General features: G+C 35.6%; 1 protein-coding gene and 1 pseudogene across 1 annotated transcript; both read left to right on the forward strand.

The window, feature by feature from the left end:
* The first annotated feature begins 5,790 nt into the window (after positions 1 to 5,790).
* Positions 5,791 to 9,591, forward strand: LOC107787851 (G-type lectin S-receptor-like serine/threonine-protein kinase At4g27290; annotated as a pseudogene).
* An 8,059-nt stretch (positions 9,592 to 17,650) lies between these two features.
* Positions 17,651 to 18,396, forward strand: LOC142171853 (uncharacterized). Its single transcript, XM_075235557.1, has 2 exons — positions 17,651 to 17,714; positions 17,789 to 18,396. Exons 1-2 carry the CDS (start codon positions 17,651 to 17,653, stop codon positions 18,394 to 18,396), a joined length of 672 nt encoding a protein of 223 aa, XP_075091658.1.
* Positions 18,397 to 26,127: the final 7,731 nt, after the last annotated feature.

Genomic DNA, 26,127 nt, shown 5'->3' on the forward strand with positions numbered 1-26,127 from the left:
TATTGATAACTGACATTGGTTGTGATATACAATGTGGCGCGAGATCTTTTCCGTGTAGTTGTTATATATGTTGTGGCACGAGATCATTTCCGTGTAGTTGTGATATACATTGTGGCACGAGGTCTTTGCCTTCTGATTGTGATATACATTGTGGAACAAGGTCTTTGTCGTGCGATGTAATATACATTATGGCAAGAGGTCTTTACCGTGTAGTCATGATATACATTGTGGCACGTGGTCTTTGCCCTGCGATTTTAGTAGATGTTGTGGCATGAGGTCTTTGCCATACGGTTGTGATATATATATATATATATATATATATTGTGGCATGAGGTCTTTGCCGTGCGAGTGTGATTGATAAATTGATGAGATTACAATTATTGCTTTTTGTTATTATTCCTTTTTATTACAGTTATTGCTTTCTGTTATTATTCATCTAACTACAACTATTGCGTTCCGTTATTATTCCTTTTTGTTGTTTCTTAATATTTTGCACAGGTTATTGTTTAGTAAGTGTTTTGACTTGTACCTCGTCATTACTCCACCGAGATTAGTCCTGATACTTACTAGGTATCGACAGTGGTGTACTCATACTACAATTTTGTATATTTTTGTGTAGATCTAGGTTTTGGAGTTAGCAGATCCTAGCAATGAGAGCTTCCTTGTTCGCGAGGATTCAAGGTTGAGCTTCTTTGATCGTCGCAGCCCCTCGGAGTCATTTTCTTACAATTAAACTGTTATTTTTTAATCCAAACAGTACTGTATTTTGATATCGTCTATGATCATAATTAGTTTTAAATTGATAATTGCATTCAAGTGTGTGTGTGTGTGTGTGTATATAATTTAATATATATATACACATACATATACGAAGAGAGGGGGGTGCAAACAGTGATAGCAAACTAAGAGGGGGACATATATAAAAGTTAATAACTTTATGTTGTAAAATCCTACTCGGTACTCTCTCTCTCTTAATCTATAAACTTGTGTGTTAATATTTTAAAAATTATGAATTGATATTACCACCTTTTATTTTTAAATATTACTTCACTATGTTCATCTCTTTTTTTCAATTGTTTAAAGATCTGAATCTTTTCTTAACATTTTTTTCTTTAACCTCACCCTGGCCTCAGTTAACACGTTTTACCCGTTTATACCTTTGTGGTGATTTTTGGGCTTATCTTAACTGGTTTCTCCTAAGAATTTAAAGGTTAATACATCAAATTTGCTAAGAGATTGGAAAGATAATCATATACTTAGAGTGAATATTGTTTTTTCATTTTTTTACAAACTAACAGCTAGGGAATTAAATACATAAGATATGGACATAAAAACTTAAATAAATCAGGGTAATAAACAGTAACATAATTTATAGATAAAAACAGTAATTTACATGTTTACAGGAGAAAGATTTCCCTTTCGGTGAACCCGAAAGAGTGTTGTGGACTTGCAATTAAAAACTTGCATACTGGAACATACAAATTTATTTACTTTACAGACTCAAGATAGGAACTATTATAACATACATAAGGAAATATTTTACAGCAAGGGGGTTGTGGATGAAGGATGGTTGATGAAGGAAATAGCGAAAGAGAGTGTTTTTCTTCTGATTGCTCTTCAAGTTGTGTTCTTATTCTTCAATATTCTTCTTCTTACTTAGCCGAGCCTTTGAGCGGATTTAGAAACGGACTTCAAACATCTTCAGAAACCTTTCTTTTCTAGCTTTGTCGGGTACTTCATTGGGCCCAATCGTCACATGGCTTGAACATAAATGATTCCTCTTTATTTGTCACTTTGTGATTATTTTTTTCACTCGCAGATTCCAAAGTCTGGTGTTAGTCTTTTTCAGTACTACTTTTATGTCTTTTCTTCTTTTTTCACATGTCTCGTGTCTTTTGTTTGTTGCATTATTGTACCTTTGGTGTCTATCGTCTTGTTTTCAGATTATTTCTTACTTCAATGTATCAAGATTGTGTAGAGTTATTGAGTCTAAAATCATTCCTGAATCATCATTTGGGTATTGAGCGTCTTGATAATTTAGATAGTTATCAGAGTAGTTCTCATCTTCGGAATTATCATCTTCTCTGACTTGGTGTGGTTGCTGGTTAAAGAAAGAAATAACTTTATGTTGTAAAATTATTTTTTTAAAAAATTCACTCTAAGTATAGGGTTATCTTTATAAGAAAACTCCTGGTAATTTATTGAATAATTTTTTACCTAAGTCTTGGTCAAATGCATTTTCACTAATAGTACAATAATAATTTTTTAAATAATAAATTTAATCTAGAAAATATACCTACAAAAAACGAAATAGAAAAACTAATTAGAAGCATTACAGAAAAGCCAAAGGAATTTTCATAAATGTGTGGTCCTAAAATCTTCTAGCTCTGAAACCAAACGAAGAGGGAGTGCAAACAGTGATAGTGGGGGTGCAAACAGTGATAGCAAACTAAGAGGGGATATATATAAAAGTTAATAACTTTATATTGTAAAATCCTAACAAAGAGGGGTGCAAACAGTGATAGAGAGGAGTGCAAATAGTGATAGCAAACTACGAGGGGATATATATAAAAGTAAGTAGATGATGTAGTGGAAGTAATGAAGAGTAATCAGAAGTGAAGCACTTTCTTTCACTATTTCCCTCATAACCATCCTCCATCCATAACCCTCGTGCTGTAAAATATTTCCTTATGCATGCTATAGAAGTTACTATCTTGAGTCTGTAAAATAAATAAATTTGTATGTTTTAGTATGCAAGTTTTTAATTCCAAGTCCACAATACTCTTTCGGGTTCACCGAAAGGGAAATCTTTCTCCTGTAAACATGTAAATTACTGTTTTTATCTATAAATTATGTTACTGTTTATTACCCTGATTTATTTAAGTTTTTATGTCCATATCTTATGTATTTAATTCCCTAGTTGTTAGTTTGTAAAAAATGAAAAAATAATATTCACTCTAAGTATATGATTATCTTTCCAATCTCTTAGCAAATTTGATGGATTAACCTTTCAATTCTTGGGAGAAACCAGTTAAGATAAGCCCAAAAATCACCACAAAGGTATAAACGGGTAAAACGTGTTAACTGAGGCCAGGGTGAGGTTAAAGAAAGAAATGTTAAGAAAAGATCCAGATTTTTAAACAATTGAAAAGAAGAGATGAACATAGTGAAGTAATATTTAAAAACACAAGGTGGTAATATTAGTTCATAATTTTTAAAATATTAACCCACAAGTTTATAGATTAAGAGAGAGAGAGAGTAACGAGTAGGATTTTACAACATAAAGTTATTAACTTTTATATATGTCCCCCTCTTAGTTTGCTATCACTGTTTGCACCCCCCTCTCTTCGTGTATGTATGTGTATATATATATTAAATTGGAACTCAAATTCAAACAACATTACCTCGAGTTTCAACATATAATAGAACTTTTAGGCAAAAAATAAATAAATCAATGATAAATTAAAACAATTTGTACAATATTAACTTTTTAAATTTTTTTGAAAAGTTAATGCTGGTATACTCAGGAAAGTTGACGCCCAATTCAAGCCTCATTAAGAACTACTATAAAGTATCAAACAAGAGCTATAATTAGCAAAGAAATGGGATATAGAGAATTCGAAGGGCAAACAAACTTATCAAAGAGGATATACATAATAAAATATCACCCACTTAGAGCTATTGTTGAAGATTGTATATATTTGCTGGAAATCAGCAATGACACTACTAATAGCCTATTTGGCCAAGCTTCTTTAAACTTAGAAGTATATTTTTTTCAAAAAAAGTATATTTTTTAAGTTGAATTGTTTGGCTATGTTTTTTGAAGGGAAAAGGTGCTTTTGAGGAAAAACAGAAACAATTTCGGAGAAACAGAAAGAAATATCTTCTCTCTAAAAGCAATTTCTTGAAAAAGCATTTTTGAGCAAAATACACTTAGAAATATTTTTTAAAAGTTTGGCCAAGCACTAATTGTTGATCATAAGTTTTTTTCAAATTAATTAACCAAATACAAACTGCTTCTCAGGAAAATAAATTTTGAAAAATATTTAAACACTTTTAAGAAAAGACACTTCCTAATATAAGTTAATTTTACAAGCTTGGCCAAACAGGCTACAAATGTATTGGAGGGAGGCAAATAAATATGCATATTTTCTGACAAAGATGATCAAAAACTTGAATGAAAATTTACTATTCTAGGAAGATACATTCAAGAAAATGGAGTTTCTTTCTCCTAGTAGATTTGAGTTATGTATCTTATGGAAGATAAATGTAAAAAGGCTTTTTTGTCTTCCTAATGTACGAGGAAAAACACATGTCCACCTAAGCACGTTTCTTTGACTTCCATGCATGTTCTTATGTTCGAGTGAAGAGAAAAGTATTTCATGGACGAAGTGACTCAACCAAGCAAAAAAATTTTCAGATCTTGATTTATCATGTAACATTCTTTTTCAATGTAAATATTGACTCTCGTGCATATTGTGATATATATGTTCAAGGTGGAAGAAAAGTATTTCATGTACTAGGTGACTCATTCAAATGGGAAAATTTTTATTTTTTATTTTGATATGTATCATTCACTTTGAGTACGCCACGTCTCGAGGATTGCACCTTCCCAGTCATATTTCATCTCGAGTTTACACCTTTTAAAACACTGATTTTAGAGGGTATAAGAAGAGTTTAATGTTAGTTGGGAGCTTATTACAGAAGCTTGGGTTTATTAATACCAGAATTTTAGACAGGACAAATATTTATTTTGAAGGAAAAGGAACAAATGTAGCAATCTTAAGCTAATTTCCTTACATATATAAGAAGGTTTTGCATGATTTGGTTTGGTTTTAGTTTTACTTTCTAAAATATTTGCGAATGCTCTATATATATTTTACGCCTCGATAGGAAATTTACGATGTTAATTTCTATAATATCCAGAATATTCCAAAATATAATCTTCTATGTGGCATTTCTGAACACCTCCAGTCCAGTTCAGTACTCTGAAGTTCAGTTCAGGGGCGGAGCTAGAGATTTTTAAAGTCAAAATTCATCATTTTTCACAATTTTTCACATTTTGGCTTTCCGACTTCGCGCCCGAACTGCGCACGCAAATCGAAGTGATGCTGAAAGAGGTTTTTAAGGCCTCAAAACACAGAATTCATTTCTAAAACAAGTTAATTTAAGGGGCCAAATATGAAGGAAATAAATTTAAAAAGTAATAAAAGTGGGGAAAAAATGGAGACATTTTTTTCTTTTCCACAAGTTAGGTTGAATTGCATATCTGATCGTAACTTCTATTGTGAACCAAAGAAAAGGATTTTGGGAAAAAATATACTACTGTAATTTGTTCTCATTCAGCTTTTGTGTTTGTTTTTTCAGAAGTTACAGTGAGACCGTAAGTTGCAAAGTCATTTTCGATACAAAAGAGTTTTTTATTTTGTCTACTTCAGTTTCAAAAGGTCAATGGACACGATATTTTATTCTATACCTTCTTATATAGACTTATGTATCGTTAATGGAGTAATAAATTACAGAAAAAATATACTCCTACTATATTTTAGAAGACTTTTCTATTGTGAACATTAAAACCTTCTAGACCTAAAGTATTTAAAACCTTATTATCTTTAACGTGTCATTAAACTGAGAAGGTTAAAATTAAAAAGTCTTTAAATATAAGAATTTGTCTAAGTATATAGAACAGAGAACCAAATACATATAAGGGAGAAGAAAAAGTTCTTGATAGGCCAGGTGTCTCATTGAAGTAGGAAAAGTTTGGTTTTGTTGACTTGACATGTAAAATGTTTTGTTTTTACTGAAATATAACACTCTTTCAGTAACGACGGTAAAATGTTTTGTTTTTAAGCATTTCTTGGTGCAACGAACAACCATGGACATCAAAAATACAATTCTTCTCCTTTTCCTGCAACTTTTGCTATTCTCGTGCTTTTCTCTTGCAGCTAACACAAATAGCACGAACCAGAATTTTTCCCTAGGAGATAGGCTTGATGCAGAGAAATCCATAACTATTGGCTTAACCATGGTCTCTTCAGGTGGAATCTTTGAGATGGGCTTCTTTACGTTAGGTAATCGTTCCAACTATTATATTGGTATATGGTATAAACAAATAACTCCGCAAACCACAGTTTGGGTAGCAAATAGGGAGACTCCTGTTTCTTTTACCGAAATGGACACCGCACAGCTCAAAATTATACAAGGAAACTTAGCTTGGTGCTTCTCAACGGGTCTGGACTCTCAGTTTGGTCGACAAATAATATAAATTACTCAAGCACGTCGACGAAATCTGAAGTGGCGATTCTTCGTGATGATGGGAATTTAGTTTTGAACAACGGGTCCAATTCATTGTGGCAAAGTTTTGATCATCCGAGCGACACTTTTTTGTTTGGTTCTAAACTTGGATACAATAAAAGAACTAAAACAAAGCAAGGTCTCACTTCTTGGAAGAACTCTGAAGATCCTAGTCCAGGGCTATTTTCCTTTGAGATGGAGCCTATTGGTGAGCTCATTCTTAGGTGGAATAAAACTGTACAGTACTGGTCAACTGGACCTTGGAATGGACACACCTGGGCCAACGCGCCACTAAAATCAAATCCTACGTACAACTTCTCATACATAAACAACACGGATGAGGTCTATTTTACATATTTTATCTTTAATCCTTCAGTCTTAACAAGATTCATAATAGATGTCACGGGGGAAATTAAGACTCTTACATGGTTGAATAGTACCAAGCAGTGGAATATGTTTTTGACTTTACCAGAAAAACCATGTGATGTATACGGTTATTGTGGTGCATATGGTGCATGTAGTGACAGCTCAAGTAGTACACCGTTGTGTGATTGTTTGCCTGGTTTCACTCCTAAGTCAATCAAAGATTGGAATTTAAACAAATTCTCTGGTGGTTGTGAAAGGAAAACAAGTCTAAAGTCATGTGGTAATTCTAGTGCTTCTACGTATACTTTGGAGGAGGACAAGTTCTGGATGCACCCTCATATGAGATTACCTGTTGATAATCACACACAGACTTTTGATAGTGCATTAGAATGTGAATCCATTTGTTTAAAGAATTGCTCTTGTACTGCTTATGCTTTTGATGACAACAAATGCTTAACTTGGGAAGGAGACCTCTTCAACTTGCAACAACTCTCTCAAGATGATATTAGTGGAATGACTATTTATGTCAAACTAGCTGTTTCTGAGTTTTCAGTTCCCAAAGGTATTCAGAAATTATTCAGCTTCTCCGGTTACAAGTATTAACAACAACCCATACCTTACCCCTACCTTGGATAGAGAGGCTGTTTCCGATAGACTCTCTGCTCCCTCTAAGAACTCTCCACCTTGCTCTTGGGGTGACTCGAACTAACAACCTCTTCGTTGGAAGTGGAGGGTGCTCACCAACAGAGCAACACTCTTGTCAAGTATTAGTTATTTAATAATTTTATTTTAGTTATTTATGCTTTTGCCACAGTAGTTGAAGACCAAACACACAAGTCAAGAAGGCTAAAAGTTGCTCTTCCTACTACAATTGCCACTAGTCTTTTACTGTGCAGCTTCATCTACCTATTTTGTAGAACGAGGAGAGCGAGAACAAAAGGTACATAAGTGCAAATTCTCTGTTCTTGATGAATTATACAGGCTTACTTCAAAATTACATATTCTACCCTTTTCTTAATTTCTATCAAGAAAATCTGCGACCAAGCTGGTTGAATACTGAAGAGGGAGAAAACAACATAATAAATGAAGAGGATGAGAAAGGCATTGAAGTTCCATTCTTTAGTTTGGAAAGCATTTTAGCAGCGACGAATAACTTCTCAGATGAAAATAAGTTAGGACGCGGTGGTTTTGGTCCTGTTTATAAGGTTATCATTTTATTTTTTTTAATTAAACCTTTTATTTATGAGCTATGTATTTGTTAACATAATATAATTGACTGAAAATGTTTTCAGGGAAAACTTGAAGGAGGAAGAGAAATCGCAATTAAAAGGTTGTCAACTGAGTCGAGTCAAGGAATAAATGAATTCAAGAATGAAGTAGTATTGATTGCAAGACTTCAACATCGCAATCTTGTTAAACTTATGGGTTACTGCATTCAAGGAAATGAAAAGATCTTACTCTATGAATATATGCCAAACAAAAGTTTAGACACCTTCATTTTTGGTTAGTCTTCGCATGATTTCTTATTTCACAATATAAACTGCGATTCTTATAATTGCTTATTACCATTTTTTTAATGTTAAATGCACAAGATGAAAGACATCAGGTGTTATTAGATTGGAAGAAGCGACTTGATATCATCTTTGGAATTGCTCGAGGGCTTCTTTATTTGCACCATGATTCAAGGTTGAGGATCATTCATAGAGATTTAAAAACAAGCAACATATTATTGGATAAAGAGTTGAATCCTAAGATTTCAGACTTTGGTTTAGCAAGGATCGTCCAAGGGAATGTTACAGAAGCAAATACAAACAAAGTTGTGGGAACGTAGTAAGGCTATCGATTCTGAAATCACTCTAATTTTACTACTTGAATAAATTTTTTTTTCGCAAAGAGGGGAAACCCGAAGCCGCTATAACCTTTGCCACAACGTCTGCCCTTCGGGTAAGCACTCTGTGGTGAGCACTTTGTGTGCACTGAGTAAACCTCTCCCTGTGTAATAGCCTGCAAACCACACAGGGGATGAAAACCGCACTAGGTAAGCCTTGTGCGATATGCTCAACCCAGAAGGCATTGAGGGGGGAATCGATCTCAGATCATCCGTATGGATAACCGCCCTCCAAACGCAACTGGGCAACCCCGAAGGGTACTACTACTTAGAATATTTAATCTATCACTTCTTAAAACTTTTGGTGATATTATTAATAACTTGTTGTTTTATAGTGGTTACATGTCTCCGGAGTATGCATTAAATGGATTATTCTCAATCAAGTCAGATGTTTTTAGTTTTGGAGTAGTTATGCTTGAAATAATATGTGGCAAGAGAAATACAGGATTTTATCACAGGGAGGAAGCCTTAAACCTATTAGGTTATGTAAGTGAAGATTTCTTAAACTCTAGGTTCTCTTCTCTCTCTTTTTTCCTTTGAATCTTTAGTTAATTGGTAATTATATTATCTCTTTTCCTAACTCTAAAGTTACATTTCAGGCATGGAGATTATGGAACGAAGAAAATGTTATGAGTTTAGTTGATGCATCATTACTTGAATCATGCAATGAGGAAGATGCATTAAAATGCATTAATATTGCGCTCTTGTGTGTCCAAGAAGATGCTGGCATTCGTCCAAGCATGCCAGATGTAACTATAATGCTTAGTAATAAAAACACATCTCTTCCAAAACCTAATAAACCTGCTTTTACAGCAAGAACACGTGCTTGTAGCACATCAACTTCGTCGTCTAGTAAACCATACATCAACTCCAACAATGAGTTGACAGTTACCTTAGAGGATGGCCGATAGCTCGACATTCAAAATTGATTGGGTTTATCCTAAATATGAATTGGCAGAAACTAGAAAGTATACTCCATATTGTAACGGATAAATTTATCGCAACTTTCCCTAAACTAATCTAATAGGTTTCTTTGTTTGTCTCTTGTTTACTCTTTCTTCTTTCTAACATTATTTTGTTCTTTTAAGTAATTTTTTGATCTGACGATTTTGGTTTTTCATTTCATTGATGTATTTGTCCGTGTACTTTTGGTTCTACCATGATGTAAAGGAAATTCTATATGCAATCAGACTTATATGTAACAATAACCCTCGATAATGCTAGCATTTTATTATGACTGCAAACTTTAATTTGGAACTAATATTTATGTTATATTTTATCTATTTATAACAACCTTTTACTTATAATAGCAACATTGATTAATATAACGATATATTCTTTTTAAAATTTCCTTTCTATAACAGTTTCAGTCAAATACTTTTTGTTCGTTATTCTATTATAACCAAAGGAGTCATCTATTAATTATATTTTATTAGAGACATAACTTTAATAAATTTAGCGAGTTTCTAAGAGGAATTTGGAACGAGAAAAACTGTTGTTAATTTAGAAGGGGAGAAATTAAAAGATGAAGTTAAAATTTTATGTATTCTACCATTTTCCACACATTCCACCTTATTAATATTGTATTAGTTTTTTTAAATATAATTTTAATTGATGAAATATGAGTTTCATTTGAGATTTTAAAATTTAATAATTTATTGTCTTTTACACCTTAATCAAATTGGAAAAAAATAATCTTGGGTATTTGATGTTTCGCTAGAAAATGCATATATTTAAGTAATTTAACCATTGCTGCCTCACGTTTAGTACTTTTAATCATTTTTTGAGTATTAATTATATTAATTTATACTTAATATTATATTTTAATTGTATAGTAATAAGATAATGTGAAGGTGAAGAGATTTGGAACAAAATTAAATAAAAAGCTGAAGAAAAATAAGGGAAATAAACCAATGAAAGAAGGAGAAGGGGGGGGGGGGGGACCTTTTGGTGTTTGTCCCCACAAGTGGAAGACATAAAAAACAAGGGAAATACAATTCCAAGCAAAGAATTAAAGAAGAAAAAAAAAACAAGCCTGGCAGCAAAGAAAGAATTGGAGGCGATTCAATTAAGACTAACCTAGTAACCCTAGCTCTAGTGATTGGCGAAAAGAGAAAGATTGTGCTCGTAGATATCGTGCCATTAATGGTTGCTCCGGCCACTGGCCAGACTCCTCTTGAGGCTGGTCAGTCATCCCTACCACCCCCCTCCAAGCATCTACGAGCTCAAAAATAATCTAAAACTATGCGCAATTAGTAAAACATACAACATTAAATGATGACATGCAGTCGTCGACTCACGTAGCCCTAAAACCAATCGAGTATCTTCATGGAGGGCCCATTGTATGTTGGAAGAAGAATGAAGTGAAGCAATCCATTGCCCAACAAGGATTACAATTGGTTGTTCTTCAAGTTTTCTTATGTCAAACAAGTTATTCAAGAATTACGCAAGGCAATACCAATTCAATGTGAACTGAAGGGTCCTTATTTTATTGGATTGATCGAGGATAGTCATGTTCTTATTAAGCTTTCATTAATAGAGGATTACATTCACTTATTGTCAAAGTCAACCTTTTATTTAAAAGTTCAAGGAGATATGTGGCATATAAGATACACCAAGTGGAATCCATGGTGGAAACCTGAAGAAGAAACTCCTGTAGCCATATCATGGATATCCTTTCAAGACTTGCCTCCCAACTTCTTTGGTAAGGATTTCGTATTTTCTTTGGCTAAGGGCAGTTGGAACACCTTTACATGTTGATTTGGCTACACAAAATGGCACACGATCTAGTTGTGCTAAGGTTAAGATGGAGGTAAATTTATTATCAAATTTTCCACAAAGAATCAAAATTGTAGAGTATGAGGATGAGACTGGACCTGAATAATCAAAGTGGATTAAAATTAGGTATGGATACATGCTTAAATATATTGTAGAACTTTTAAAAGGCAAGGGCATAAATAGAGTGAGTGTCGGGTAGTTAATCCTGAGCTCAGGCAATTTGAAGAAGCTGTAGTTGATGAGGGAAAGGGAAAGGAGCAGGTTGGTACTGCGGCTACTACAAAAGTTCTACCTAGTGGTGAAGTCCTGGGGAAACCACTTCCTAATAATGCTAGGCAAAAATGGATGCAAAGGAGGAAGAATAAATATCAACGAGACAAAAGAGGGTACATTATTGAACAAACAACTGGTAAAGAGGTGATCTATATATGTGGAGGATAAGGGCAATGACCAAGGAGTTTCAACAAAGAATAAATTTTCTCTTTAGAAGTTGAAGAACTTAAACAACCAACGTTGGGAATCACTGATGGAAAAGGTAATGATAAGGGCAAGGAAAATGAAAAGAGGAAACTGGAAAACTAAGCCAACAAAGAAAAGGAGAAGAAGCATTTGAAAAATGCTAGAGATTCCAGCTCTAATCCTAAGGAAACCGGGATTAGTTTACTGGCTAAGGATGTGACTTCAAATCCTACTGGAGAAGGGATTCGTAAGGAGTCAGCTGTTTCAAGCCCTAATCCTAAGAATACTGGGAATGAGGTGGATATAAGAAGGGAAAGAACAATTGACTAGGTTGCTAGAAGGTTTGGAGCTTCTCGAGAAGACATCAAATTACCAAAAATTATTCATGCCAAGAGATACCTTCACAAACAATAGATGACAATTCAAGGGGATTGGGAGCTACTGAAGATACAAGTGATAGAAGAGCATCATAGGGAGAATAAGTAGAGGTGTTGTAGATCAACAACGAAGCTGAAAAGAATGCAAAAAATAATTCCATAACTGGCAATCAACATGCAAAGAAACAAGGCGATTTGGAAGACCTTGCTACCGGAAATCCTAATGTGCAGGAAACTAGGGTTGATATTTTACAAATAACCATGATGCAACACACAATAGGGTCAATTGGAGTAGGTAAGTGGTCACCTAAAGAAGCTAGAATCGATGAGGGTGCAGGTGGAGAAGCTATAGTGATGAATAAAAGTAATGGAATAGTAAACCCTAGCATAACTGGGCAGGTTACAGCTGCAACTTTAACGATTGATGAATTCGGGGTAGGACCTGTTGACAACACTAATATAAGGGTATTAGATGATTCAGTGGGGTCAGAGCATCAAACAGTTGCTTGTAAGATTGTTGATCTCAATGGAACAGTAAATTCTACAATTGGTCCAACAGTAAACCCTAGTCTAGGATCTGTTTATGAGCTTTAATTTAGGGATATTCATGAGGCTATTGGTGATAAAGAGCTGAGTAGGCAAGTGATACCTCATGAGCAAATTGATCAGGCCATTGTTCCTAAAGTTTCAGATGTAATTGGTGTTTGTCCCCCCCAAGTGGAAGACATATGATGTTAGGGTTTCTTCTTAAAATTTTTGGTGATATTATTAATAACTTGTTGTTTTATCGTGGTTACATGTCCCCGGAATATGCATTAAATGGATTATTCTCAATCAAGTCAGATATTTTTAGTTTTGGAGTAGTTATGCTTGAGATAATATGTGGCAAGAGAAAAACAGGATTTTATCACAGGGACGAAGCCTTAAACCTCTTAGGTTATGTAAGTGAAGATTTCTTAAACTCTAGGTTCTCTTCTCTTTTTTCTTTTCCTTTGAATCTTTAGTTAATTGGTAATTGTATTACCTCTTTTCCTAACTCTAAAGTAACATTTCAGGCATGGAGATTATGGAACGAAGAAAATGTTATGAGTTTAGTTGATGCATCATTACTTGAATCATGCAATGAGGAAAATGCATTAAAATGCATTAATATTGCGCTCTTGTGTGTCCAAGAAGATGCTGGCATTCGTCCAAGCATGCCAGATGTAACTATAATGCTTAGTAATAAAAACACATCTCTTCCAAAACCTAATAAACCTGCTTTTACAGCAAGAACACGTGCTTGTAGCACATCAACTTCGTCGTCTAGTAAACCATACATCAACTCCAACAATGAGTTGACAGTTACCTTAGAGGATGGCCGATAGCCCGACATTCAAAATTGATTGGGTTTATCCTAAATATGAATTGGCAGAATCTAGAAAGTATACTCAATATTGTAACGGATAAATTTATCGCAACTTTCCCTAAACTAATCTAATAGGTTTCTTTGTTTGTCTCTTGTTTACTCTTTCTTCTTTCTGTACATTATTTTGTTCTTTTAAGTAATTTTTTGATCTGACGATTTTGGTTTTTCATTTCATTGATGTATTTGTCCGTGTACTTTTGGTTCTACCATGATGTAAAGGAAGATTCTATATGCAATCATACTTATATGTAACAATATCCCTCGATAATGCTAGCCTGTTATTATGACTGCGAACTTTAATTTGGAACTAATATTTATGTTATATTTTATCTATTTGTAACAACCTTTTACTTATAATAGCAACATTGATTACTCTAACAATATATTCTTTTTAAAATTTCCTTTCTATAACAGTCAAATACTTTTTATTCGTTATTCTATTATAACCAAAAGTGTCATCTATTAATTATATTTTATTAGAGACATAACTTTAATAAATTTTGTGAGTTTCTAAGAGGAATTTGGAACGACAAATACTCTTTTTAATTTAGAAGGGGAGAAATTAAAAGATGAAGTTAAAACTTTGTGTATCCTACCATTTTCCACACATTCCACCTTATTAATATTGTATTAGTTTTTTCAAATATAATTTTAATTGATGAAATAAGAGTTTCATTTGAGATTTTAAAATTAAATAATTTATTGTCTTTTACACCTTAAACAAATTGGAAAAATAAATCTTGGGTATTTGATGTTCGCTAGACAATGCATATATTTAAGTAATTTAACCATTGTTTCCTCACGTTTTAGTATTTTTAATCATCTTTTGAGTTTTAATTATATTACTTTATACTTAATATTATATTTTAATTGTATAGGAATAAAACGATGTGAAGAAGAAGAGATTTGGAGCAAAATTAAATAAAACGCTGAAGAAAAATAAAGGAAATAAACCAATGAAAGAATGAGAAGAGGAGGGGGGATACCTTTTGGTGTTTGTCCCCTTAAGTGGAAGACATAAAAAACAAGGGAAGTACAATTCCAAGCAAACAGTTAAAGAAGGCAAAAAAAAAAAAAAAAAAGCCAAGCAGCAAAGAAAGAATTGGAGGCGATTCAATTAAGACTAACCTAGTAACCCTAGCTCTGGTGATTGGCGAAAAGAGGCTGACTGTGCTCGTAGATATCGCGCCATTAATTGTTGCTCCGGCCACTGGCCGGCCTCCTCTTGAGGCTGGTCAGTCGTCCCTACCATCCCCACAGCCCCTCCAAACATCTACGAGCCCAAAAACAATCCAAAACTATGCGCAATTAGTAAAACTTACAACATTAAATGATGCCATGCAGTTGTCGACTCATGTAGCCCTAAAACCAACCAAGTATCTTCATTGAGAGCCCATTGTACGTTGGAAGAAGAATGAAGTGAAGCAATCCATTGCCCAACAAGGATTACAACTGGCTGTTCTTGGTAAGTTTTCTTATGGCAAACCAGTTATTCAAGAATTACGCAAGGCAATACCAATTCAAGGTGAACTGAAGGGTCCTTGTTTTATTGGATTGATCGAGGATAGTCATGTTATTATTAAGCTTTCACTAATTGAGGATTACATTCACTTATTGTCAAAGCCAGCCTTTTATTTAAAAGTTCAAGGAGATATATGGAAGATAAGATGTACCAAGTGGAATCCATGGTGAAAACCTGAAGAAAAAACTCATGTAGCCATAACATGGATATCTTTTCAAGACTTGCCACCCAACTTCTTTGGTAAGGATTTCATATTTTCTTTGGCTAGGGCAGTTGGAACACCTTTACATGTTGATTTGGCTACACAAAATGGCACACGACCTAGTTGTGCTAAGATTAAGATAGAGATAAATTTATTATCAAATTTTCCACAAAGAATCAAAATTGTAGAGTAGGAGGATGAGACTGGACCTGAAGAATCAAAGTGGATTAAAATTAGGTACGACTACATACCTAAATATTGTAGAACTTGTAAAATTCAAGGGCATAAGGAGAGTGAGTGTTGGGTAGTTAATCATGAGCTCGGGCAATTTGAAGAAGTTGTAGTTGATGAGGGCAAGGAAAAAGAGCAGGTTGGTATTGTAGCTACTACAAAAGTTCTACCTAGTGGTAATGTCCTAGGAAAACCACTTCCTAATAATGCTAGGCAAGAATGGATGCAAAGTAGAAGGAATAAATATCAACGAGATAAAAGAGGGTACATTATTGAAGAAACAATTTGTAAAGAGGTGATCAATGTGGAGGATAAGGGCAAGGAGCAAGGAGTTTCAACAAAGAATAAATTTGTTGCTTTAGAACTTGAAGAAATTGACCAACCAATGTTGAGAATCACTAATGGAAAAGGAGATGATAAGGGCAAGAAAAAGTAAAAGAAGCAACTAGAAAACTAAGCCAACAAAGCAAAGGAGAAGAGGCATTTGAAAAATGCTGGAGATTCCAGCTCTAATCCTTAGGAAACTTGATTAGTTTAGTGGCTAAGGATATGACTTCAAATCCTACTGGAGAAGGGATTCGTAAGGAGCAGCTATTTCAAGCCCTAATCCTAAGGATACTGAGAATGAGGTGGATATAAAAAGGGAAAGAACAATTGACTGGGTTGCTAGAAGGTTTGGAGCTACTCGTGAAGACATCAACGTTACCACAAATTATTCATGATAATAAATACCTTCACAAACAATAAATGATCATTCAAGGGGATTGGGAGCTACTGAAGCTACAAGTGATAGAAGAGCATCATGGGGGGAAGAGGTAGAGGAGTTGGAGATCAACAACGAAGCTGAAAAGAATGCAAAAAATAATTCCATAAGAGGCAATCAACATGCAAAGAAACAAGGTGATTTTGAAGACCTTGCTACAGGAAACTCTAATGTGCAGGATACTAGGGTTGATGTTTTACAAACAATCATGATGCAACACACAACATGGTCAATCTGAGTAGGTAAGTGGTCACCTAAAGAAGCTAGAATCAATGAGGGTGCAAGTGGAGAAGCTATAGTGATGAATAAAAGCAATGGAATAGTAAACCCTAGCATAACTGAGAAGGTTTATTCTACAACTGCAACTCAAGTGATTGATGAATTAGGAGTCGGACCTATTGACAATACTCATACAAGGGTATTAGATGATTCAGTGGGGGTCGGGGCATCAAACAGTTGCTTGTAAGATGGTTGATCTCAATGAAACAGTAAATTCTGCAATTGGTGCAACAATGAACCCTAGTATAGGATTTGTTTATGAGCTTCAATTCAGGAATATTCAGGAGGCTATTGGTGATAAAGAGCAGAGTAGGCAAGTGATACCTCATAAGCAATTTGTTTCAGGCCATTGTTCCTAAAGTTTCAGGTACAATTGAGGCAGTTCCAGTAGCTTGTGTTTCAGAAGCTGGGAAACCAATGCAGATTCAGATCAGTGCACCATTAATGTCACCTAATCAGATTCTATATGACATCATCACTCACAATGTGGTACCTATGGACATTCAGAATACAATATTAGAGAAAAAGCAACTTAAGGATGATGGTGAAGATGAGTTTGCTCCTTGCTGCTGGCAACTTTAAGGCAGTACCTAGGGAGGTAGATCTTTGTCCTAGAGTTGGAGACAAGAGTGGCAAGAAAGGAAAGAAGCAAGGACAACATAAAGAAGTGCAACAACCTAAAGGAAGTTTGCCCAAAAGGGCAGTATCAAAGACCAAATGATGATCAAAGCTTTGATATAGAATATAAGGTCTGTGAAGAATCGGCAGGCCTTCTAGAGGGTGATTAATATGAAAAGGAAATTTGCATTCTTTGTGGTTGCTTTGATGGAGCCATTTCAGAATTCTAGACACATTCAAAGATATAGAAGAAGACTCAATATGGATGCTGCTTTTGCTAACATGAATGGGAAGATCTAGTTATTTTTTGATACTGCAGTAGTATGGGAGCTAGTGATGGACACTCATTAGTAGGTTTCTATCAAATTGTATCACCAATACATTTTGTGTACTTTTGCATATGCTAAATGTTCTTCATTGGAGAGATTGGAGTTATGGGATAATCTTTATTACCTTGCAAGTGATATGGAGTTGCCTTGGATGGTAGGTGGAGCTTTTAATGTATTGATTTATGAAGATGAGAAGATAGGTGGGCTTCCAGTCCATCCTCCTGAGTATGAAGACTTTGCATTTATGTGAATTCAAGTTGGCAGTTTAATCTAGGCTACAAGGGCAGTTCCTTCACTTGGTGGAATGGAAGGCCAAATGCAGAATGTGTTTTCAATAGGTTGGATAGAATCCTTGTGAACTTGCCTTTCCAGAATTTGTTTCCTACTATAGAAGTTGAACACCTCATCGTAACTGGCTCAAATCATGCTCATTTGTTGATGAGTTGTGGTGAACAAATGGCTAACTATATTAAGCCTTTTAAGTTCTTAAACTTCTGGACTTATAAGCATGAGAATTTTAAAGAGTTTATGAGGCGGAATTGGTTTACAGACTTCCTAGGTGATTCTTTCTTCATGTTCAAACAAAATTTGAAGAGGGTGAAGGGTGCAGTGTCTAAATGGATCAAGGATACCTATGGAGATATTTTCAAGCAACTTGCAATCAGGGAAGATATTGTAAGGGTGAAGGAGATGTTATTTGAAGAAGAGCTAACTGTGGAGAATAGAATTGTCTTACAAAAATCCCAAGCTGAATTGAAGAGTTACCTAAGTATTGATGAGCAGTATTGGAAGGAGAAGGCTAATATGACATGGTTCACTGAAGGAGATAAGAACACTAGATGTTTTCACAATCATGTAAATGTCAAGAGGCAAAAGCTATAGCTGAAGAGGATTCAAGACAATAATGGAGCATGGGTTGAAGATCAAAAGTCTTTTGCTAAGGGAGTTATGGTTTCTATTAGAGACAGTTCACACATGAGAAAGATCCTGCAGATTTCTCTTTATTATCTAATCTTCCTTCCATGGTGACAAGGGAGCAGGATCTTGAACTTGTAGATATCCTACTATGGAAGAAGTGAAACAAGCTATGTTTGAACTTAGTGGAGAAAGTGTCAGTGGTCCAGAGGGATTCACTGGTACTTTTTATCATGAGTGATAGAAGATTATTGGCATGTACATTCATGATATGGTTCTACACTTCTATAGGGGAGCTGTATTGCCTAAATATATTACTCACACTAACCTAGTGCTTCTGCCAAATAAGCCTATGGTTCAAACTTTCTCAATTTGAGGCCTATAAGCTTGAGCAACTTCATTGACAAAATGTTGTCAAGAGTGTTGAATGATAAACTGGAGAGTTTTCTGCATTTAATAATATCAAACAACCAATCCGGATTAGTGAAAGGTAGAAGTATCTTTGAGAACATCCTACTAACTCAAAAGATTGCTACTAATATTAGATTGAGGGCCAAGCCTGCTAATATAGTCATAAAACTTGATATGACTACGGTATATGATAGAGTTTCCTGGAAGTTTTTGTTCCATTTGTTGAGGAAAATGGGATTTTCTAAATACTTCATCAACATGATATGGAGTTTACTGTCTAATAATTGATATTCTGTATTGGTGAATGGCTAGTCTTCAGGGTTCTTCAAATCTTCTAGAGGTGTGAAGCAAGGATATCCATTGTCTCCTGCCTTGTTCATCGTATCAGCTGAGGTTCTATCTAGGTCATTGAACAAGTTGTTTGATAACAAATCATTTGTAGGTTTTGGGATGCCAAAGTGGACTGAATCATCTTGCATATGCTGATGACAACATCATATTTGCATCAGCCCATACAGAATCTTTGAAGAAGATCATGGCAGTGTTGAATGACTGTGAGGAGCTCTCATGGCAGTTGATTAATAAGGAAAATAGCTCATATTATATGCACTCTAAGGCACCCAATGTATTGTTTCAAACAGTTGGGGATCTCACAGGATTCACTAGAGGTGCATTTCCTTTTACTTATCTAGGATGCCCTATATTCTATACCAGGAAGAGGAAGGACTATTATGATGATCTTATTAAAAAGGTGAAGGCTATGTTACACTCATGGAAAGGAAAGTTGTTATCTTTTGGAGGCAAGGCTACTTTGATAAGTAGTGTTATTCAAAGTATGCTTATACACATGCTCTTAGTAATGGATCCACATAAGAATATTATAGAACATTGACATAAACTATTTGCAAGGTTCTTTTTGAGTACAAAGGAGGAAGGAAGAAGCAGACATTGGGCATCAAGGTAGAAGTTGTGTCTTCCAAAGGAAGGAGGGCTGGGTTGTAAATCATTGTTTGATGTCTCCAAAGCAGTGTTTGCAAAGTTGTGGTGGAGGTTTAGGACCATAAACTCTTTTTGGTCAAATTTCATATGGAATAAATATTGCAAAAAGGAGTTTCCTACAGTAGTACAGTTTAGGAAAATATCACATATTTGGAAAAAAAATTTGAATGCTAGACATGAAGTGGAGCATGAAATTTGGTGGGAGATGAAGGTTGGAACCACTAATATTTGGCATGAAACTGGATAGGTCTAGGAGTTTTGTATCACCTAGTGCCTCAAGATTTTCACATTAATGAGGAGTTAGAAAAGGTGGTTGAACTGAGGCAAGAAGATGGTTGGAATAAGTAGTTGATTGACCAATCGTTTCCAAAAGACATTGCATATCACATTAAGCAACAAGTATAGTTTGAAGGAAGTGATGAATTCTAGGATAGGCCTTGGTGTAAACCTACTACTTCTTGCAGGTTTACTGTGAGTAGTGCTTGGCATCTTGTAAGGCATAGGGCAAATCCTAATCCAGAATTCAAAAATATGTGGATAAAGGGACTTCCATTCAAGATTTATTTCTTTCTATGGAGGTTATGGAGATTCAAACTGGCTAAAAATGACATTTAGAGAAGGCAAGGTTACATTTATATGTCCAAGTATTGGTGTTGTTCAACACCACAAGAGGAGTCCTATAATCATCTTTTCTTGACTGGAGTTACTGCAAATAAGGTGTGGAGGACCTTTATAAATGATGCTGGTATCACTGTTCCATTGGTACAGGTACATCAGGTGATTAGGGCATGGTGGAATGCTGCTTGTTGTCCAAAGTTGAAGCCTCTATATCAAGCAGCTCCTGCAATCATTACTTCAGAGCTTTGGAATACGAGGAACACAAATAGGAATAGGGGATTAGTATCAATTGAAAGAGTCATTCATGAGATCAATAAGACATTGCACTTCTTGGAAAAAACTAGGTATAGTTGGCTGCCTCACATACCTTATCTTTGGACGGATATGATCAAGTTCTTTGAGGAGTACAAACCTATTATTGTGACCAAAAGAGTAGCATGGCAATTCCCATACACTTGATGGTACAAGTGCAATATAGATGGAGCATCAAGAGGTAACCCTAGCCCTAAATCTACAGGTTTTTGTGTGAGAGACAGTGCAAGTGCTTTGGTGTATACTAGGGCACAACAATTGGAAGAAACAACAAATATAGTAGGTGAGGCTAGGGCAATTAGGGATGTACTGTCTTTTTGTATAGACCATGATTTGCATCCTCTTATAATGGAGACGGACTCTCTTGTGATGAAGAGGATTATTGATGGAGTTTGGGATCCACCTTGGTGAATTGTGGCTGAAGTTAAGAGAATCAAAGAGATGAAGGAACATTTCAATGTCATATTCTAGCATGTGATGAAGGAGGGCAAAACCCTGGCAGATGTTTTAGCTAACCTTATTTTCTCTTTTGCAGGTACACTCCAATTTCATTCCTTCTCTGAACTTCCTAGTGTAGGAAGGAGACTTCTCAACCTTGATAAATCACAAACTCCTAATCTTAGGGTGAGGATTGCAAAAATAAGAGCACATGATTGATGAATAGGTATGGTAGTACATTGACATACATTACTTGGTGTTTTGTTGTTGTAGGTTTCTGTATATTATTAGGTCACTTTCTAGGGGTATTAACATGTTATCATGTTCATTCTGGTAGTGAACTAGTGGTGTATGGAACAACTTGTACAAGCTGGAAGTTGGTTTATATACAAATGAGAGCATAAGGTGACATAGTTGTTAGGCTAAGCTACTAGTATGTATTATACTTTGTTAATCTTAGAGACAAGTTAAGTTAGCAGGTTGAACTTTACCCTACACTAACACAATCTTTAGAAGGTTCAAATGGTGCATTCAAGCAAGAATCCAGCAGGTTAACATGTCACTTGTCTATTCTTGAGGAACTAGGTACTGTTATGGCATTAATTAGTTGTATTGGCATGGTTACATGCCTAGTCTGGAGGTTCCATGGCAGTTCTTTGGGATTGTTTTGTAATGTAGGAAATAGGCTTATAATCCTATGTTCACTGGCAATCTAGGTCATTGAGCATGAAGCTGGATCAAACTATATGGTTTTTCTGTCAATTGAAGTTGTTCATTGGCAGTGGGAATGAATATCGTTCATGCTACATCTTGAAGTCTAGAAAATTGAAGTACATGCTGAGTCTCATAGCAATCATATGGTACTTGGAAGGTAGGTTGGCTCCAGAAGTGGATGGTGTTGGTGGGAGATTCACATTTGCCATGTTCTTTGGAATGAAAAACTTGGCGCCTAGTGAGAGCGTTAAAGGTGCTACTTTGTGGTTTTGCCCTTGGATTGTGGACACACACCACCATATGTTGGGAGTTGACTATGATATCTATTGTAATAGTTAGCATTTGCAAACTTCTTAGGTTTAGCTTAAACTTTACATCTTTTAGTTTTGGTTTTTGACAAATTGTAAACATTGGATTACTGTTTTTGGATTATTATATATATTAGCCACTAGGCATCCAACTTAGTGGTATATTTGCTAAAAAAAGAATTGGAGGAGAAAACTTACTGCTTTTAGCAATGGGCCAGTGTGAGCTGGACCTTGCGTTGTGGGATTTTTTCTATTTCGACTGGGACAAGATTATTTCGGCCTTACATAGTCCCAACTCATATAAAAGGGGTTCTAAACTTAATTTGGAGGGGAGATAACATACATTGATGGAGAATTTACGTTGGATAATGGAAACCACGCTTGGAGGAGGCTTCTAACTAGTTTTTCATCTATTCTCTTTCTTTAACGTTATAGTTTATTTGTTGATCTAGAGTTGTGGAGTGCTAAATGAACGTTGTAGTTTGAAGCTTGAATTACTCTTGTTATTTCATCATATTAGTTCATTTATCCAATCTTGCGCATAATTATTATTGCTTGATCACCAATTGAATACTATCTACGAATCTAGGATTGAACTCGGGAGATGGAATTCTAGATTATATATAAGACTGATCATAGCGAGATCTTAAACCTGAGTATTGGGAACATATTGGCGGTTAGCATAAGAAAATACATAATCGCCTTGCTTGGTTACTATATGGAAATTATTAAAGTGTTGTTGTTAATCCGAATTTCATAGGAATATAGGCGTTAAGTTAGCTTGAACAGGCGACTAGTACTTCGGGAGAATACTATGAGTAATATTAACCCTGTCAATCAATAAATCAGATAAATTAATTAGATAATTTAAGTGAAAAACTTAACGAGATTGTTAGTTAACCAATAACTCTGAAATATTCTCTCCCATTGAATTCGTCTCTAAGCTTGCCACCTATTTTCTTTAATTTCTTAGTTTCGACTCTATATTAATTATAGTTAATAATCATTTAAAAATCAATTGAATATATTAATTTTCTTAGTTTAATTTAGTAAATAGTTAATCACAAGTTCATATGGGTACGATATCTGGACTTACAATCCTATATTACTTGTACGACCACGTATACTTGGGTGAGCGTTTGCGAGCAACAATATTCTTTGGTCTTTAGCATATATATAAAATATAAATATCATATCTTGCTATAAGTGTATAATAATTAATCGAGTTTTGGGTTTTCTTTTATTTTTAGGATCCAAATAAAATCTGAATGTCATACGTTACTATAAGTGTATAATAATTTGTAGCGATCCATCAAGTCATTTTGTGTATTTTAGCCCCGTTCCCCTATTTGATATTTCACGTATATACATGTAACGACCCGATCAATCGTTTTGAGCATTTGCATTCAACTCGATAGTTTGATGTCACGACTACTTCGTCTGGTGTATTATGACTTGTGTGTATTATCGACTTTAATTTTTGAGTGGTTCGGGATTGATTTAGAAGGATGATTCTCACTTGAAAAGCTTGAAGTTGAAAGAGTTGACCAAGCTTGACTTTTGGTATATTTGACCCTGAATCGGAGTTTTGATGATTCCGGTAGGTCCGGATGGTTATTTTGACTTGGGTGTATGCCCAGTTTTGCATTTGGATATTTTTAGAAAGTTTTGACACTATTTGGCGAAAGTTAGAATTTTGATGTTTAGAATGTTCATAAGTTTGACCGGAAGTTGACTTTGATGATATCGAGTTTAGATTTTGTTTTCGGGAGTTGGAATAGGTTTGTAATATCATTTGAAACTTGTGTGAAAAATTTGAGGTCATTCCGAGTTTATTTAATATGATTCGGCACGAGTTTTGGAAGTTGAAAGTTCAAAAGTACATCAAGTTCGATTTGACTTGCGATTTATAGTTTTAATGTTGTTATGTGTGATTTGAGGCCTCGAGTAGGTTTGTGTCATGTTTTAGAAATTGTTAGTATGTTCGGACGAGGTCCCGAAGGGCCCATGTGTGTTTCAGATTGATTTTTAGACCATTTCGGCGTTGCATGCATTGCTGATTTTCTGCTGTTATCATATCCCTCTGGTGTTATCATATCCCTCTGGTGTTCTTCGCGATCGCGAAGGTCCAGCCGTGATCGCAAAGTGTGGTTTAGTCTGCTGGTGGAACTTTTCTTCGTGGAAGCGATATTTGGAACTCGTTCGAGCCTTGGGTCATGCGTTGGTGTAGGAGAGCTGGGAGCTGGAGGAATTGTCTTCACATTCGTGAGGTAATTCCTGCGTTCACGAAGGTCTGGGCAAGCTGTGCATCGTGTTTTTGAGGTGTAACGATCCAACCGGCCGTTTTAAACATTTGCAATTCGCTTGGTAGTTTACGGGCGTGAGTAACTCCGTATGATGTATTTTGATTTGTGTGAATCGTCGGTTTTGGTTTCAGGTTATTCGAGACTGATTTGGAAGAGTGATTATCAACTAGGGAGCTTTAAATTTGAAAGAGTTTACCAAGTTTGACTTTTTAGCATTTTGACCTCGAATTGTAATTTTGATGGTTCTGTTAGCTCCGTTGGGTGATTTTGGATTTAGGAGTGCGTCCGAATTGTGATTTGGAGGTCCATGGTCGAATTTGGCTCGAAATGGCGAAAGTTGAAACTTTGGAAAGTTTGACCGGGAGTGGACGTTTTGATATCGGGGTCGGATTCCGATTCCGGAAGTTCGAGCAGGTCCATAATGTCGAATGTGACTTTTGTGCAAAATTTGACGTCAATCGGACGTGATTTGATAGGTTTCGACATCGGTTATGGAAGTTTGAAGTTCAAATTTGAGGTATGGTTCGTCGTTTTGATGTTGTTATGTGAGTTTTGAGGCCTTGAGTAGGTCTTTATTGTGTTATGGAACTGGTTGGCATGTATGGACGGGGTCCCGAGGGGCTCGGGTGAGTTTCAGACGAGGTTCAGATCATTTCATTGCGTTTTTTGGATTTTTGCTAAGTTGCTGGTTCTGGTGTGATCGCACCTATGGCTGGTTTGTGCAGGTGCGATGGCCGCAGAAGAGACAAAGGCATCGCAGATGCGAGATGAGAGCTGGATGAGAAGGCCCGCAGAAGCGGGGAAAGGGCGCAGGTGCGGATGTGCAGGTGCGTCGAGTGGAAGCACAGGTGCGTGTGTCTTCACATATGCAGAGTTTAATACCGCAGGTGCGGGGGTTGCTGGGCAAGGCCATTTTTCGCAGATGCGATGTTTTTTCGCAAAAGCGGTGGTCGCAGGTGCGACGAATTGTCCGCAAATGCGGAATCGCTGGGCATAAGCTATATTATCGAGGGTTTTGGTTCTTTCTTCATTTTGGCGGCTATGGAGCTCGGATTTAGGCGATTCTTGAGGCAACTTTCACCATATGAATTGGGGTAAGTGTTCTCTACTCGGTTTTGGTTATATTTCATGAATCTACCTTCGTTTTTGGTAATTGGATTGTGAATTTTAAAGAGAAAATTGGGGGTTTTTGCCTAAAGTTTAAAAATGTGAATTTTTGAGTTTTGAACTATCAATTCGATATCGGATTTTGTGAGTTTTTTTGGGTTCCGAGGTACGGGCCTGGGTTGGACATTTTGGCCGATTTTGGGCTTTTGATTAAAGATTCGACCCTTTTCATTTGGAATTGTTTCCTTGGGCTTTATTTGATGTATTTGAGTTGCTTTGGGATAGTTTTGAGCCGTTCGGAGATCGCTACGCGCGTAATCGAATCTTTGGAGCATTGCTTGGCTTGCTCGACATTGGTATTGGCTTGTTCGAAGTACTTAACTCTTCTAAACTTAGTGTTGAGGGTATGGAATCCCGAAATACGTATTATGTGATTGGTATTGAGGTGACACACATGCTAAGGTGACGGGCGTGTGGGCGTGCAC

This window comes from Nicotiana tabacum, chromosome 17 (genome assembly GCF_000715075.1).
Source record: "Nicotiana tabacum cultivar K326 chromosome 17, ASM71507v2, whole genome shotgun sequence".
In the NCBI taxonomy this organism is placed as follows: Eukaryota; Viridiplantae; Streptophyta; class Magnoliopsida; order Solanales; family Solanaceae; genus Nicotiana; species Nicotiana tabacum.

What these genes read in the sequence shown, in the direction of transcription:
- LOC142171853 (XM_075235557.1), top strand. Translation starts at nt 17,651, where the DNA reads ATGGAGTTGCCTTGGATGGTAGGTGGAGCTTTTAATGTATTGATTTAT. An exon ending in TTATGAAGATGAGAAGATAG is followed by an intron (nt 17,715 to 17,788) that starts GTGGGCTTCCAG and finishes AGTTTAATCTAG; the next exon opens with GCTACAAGGGCAGTTCCTTC.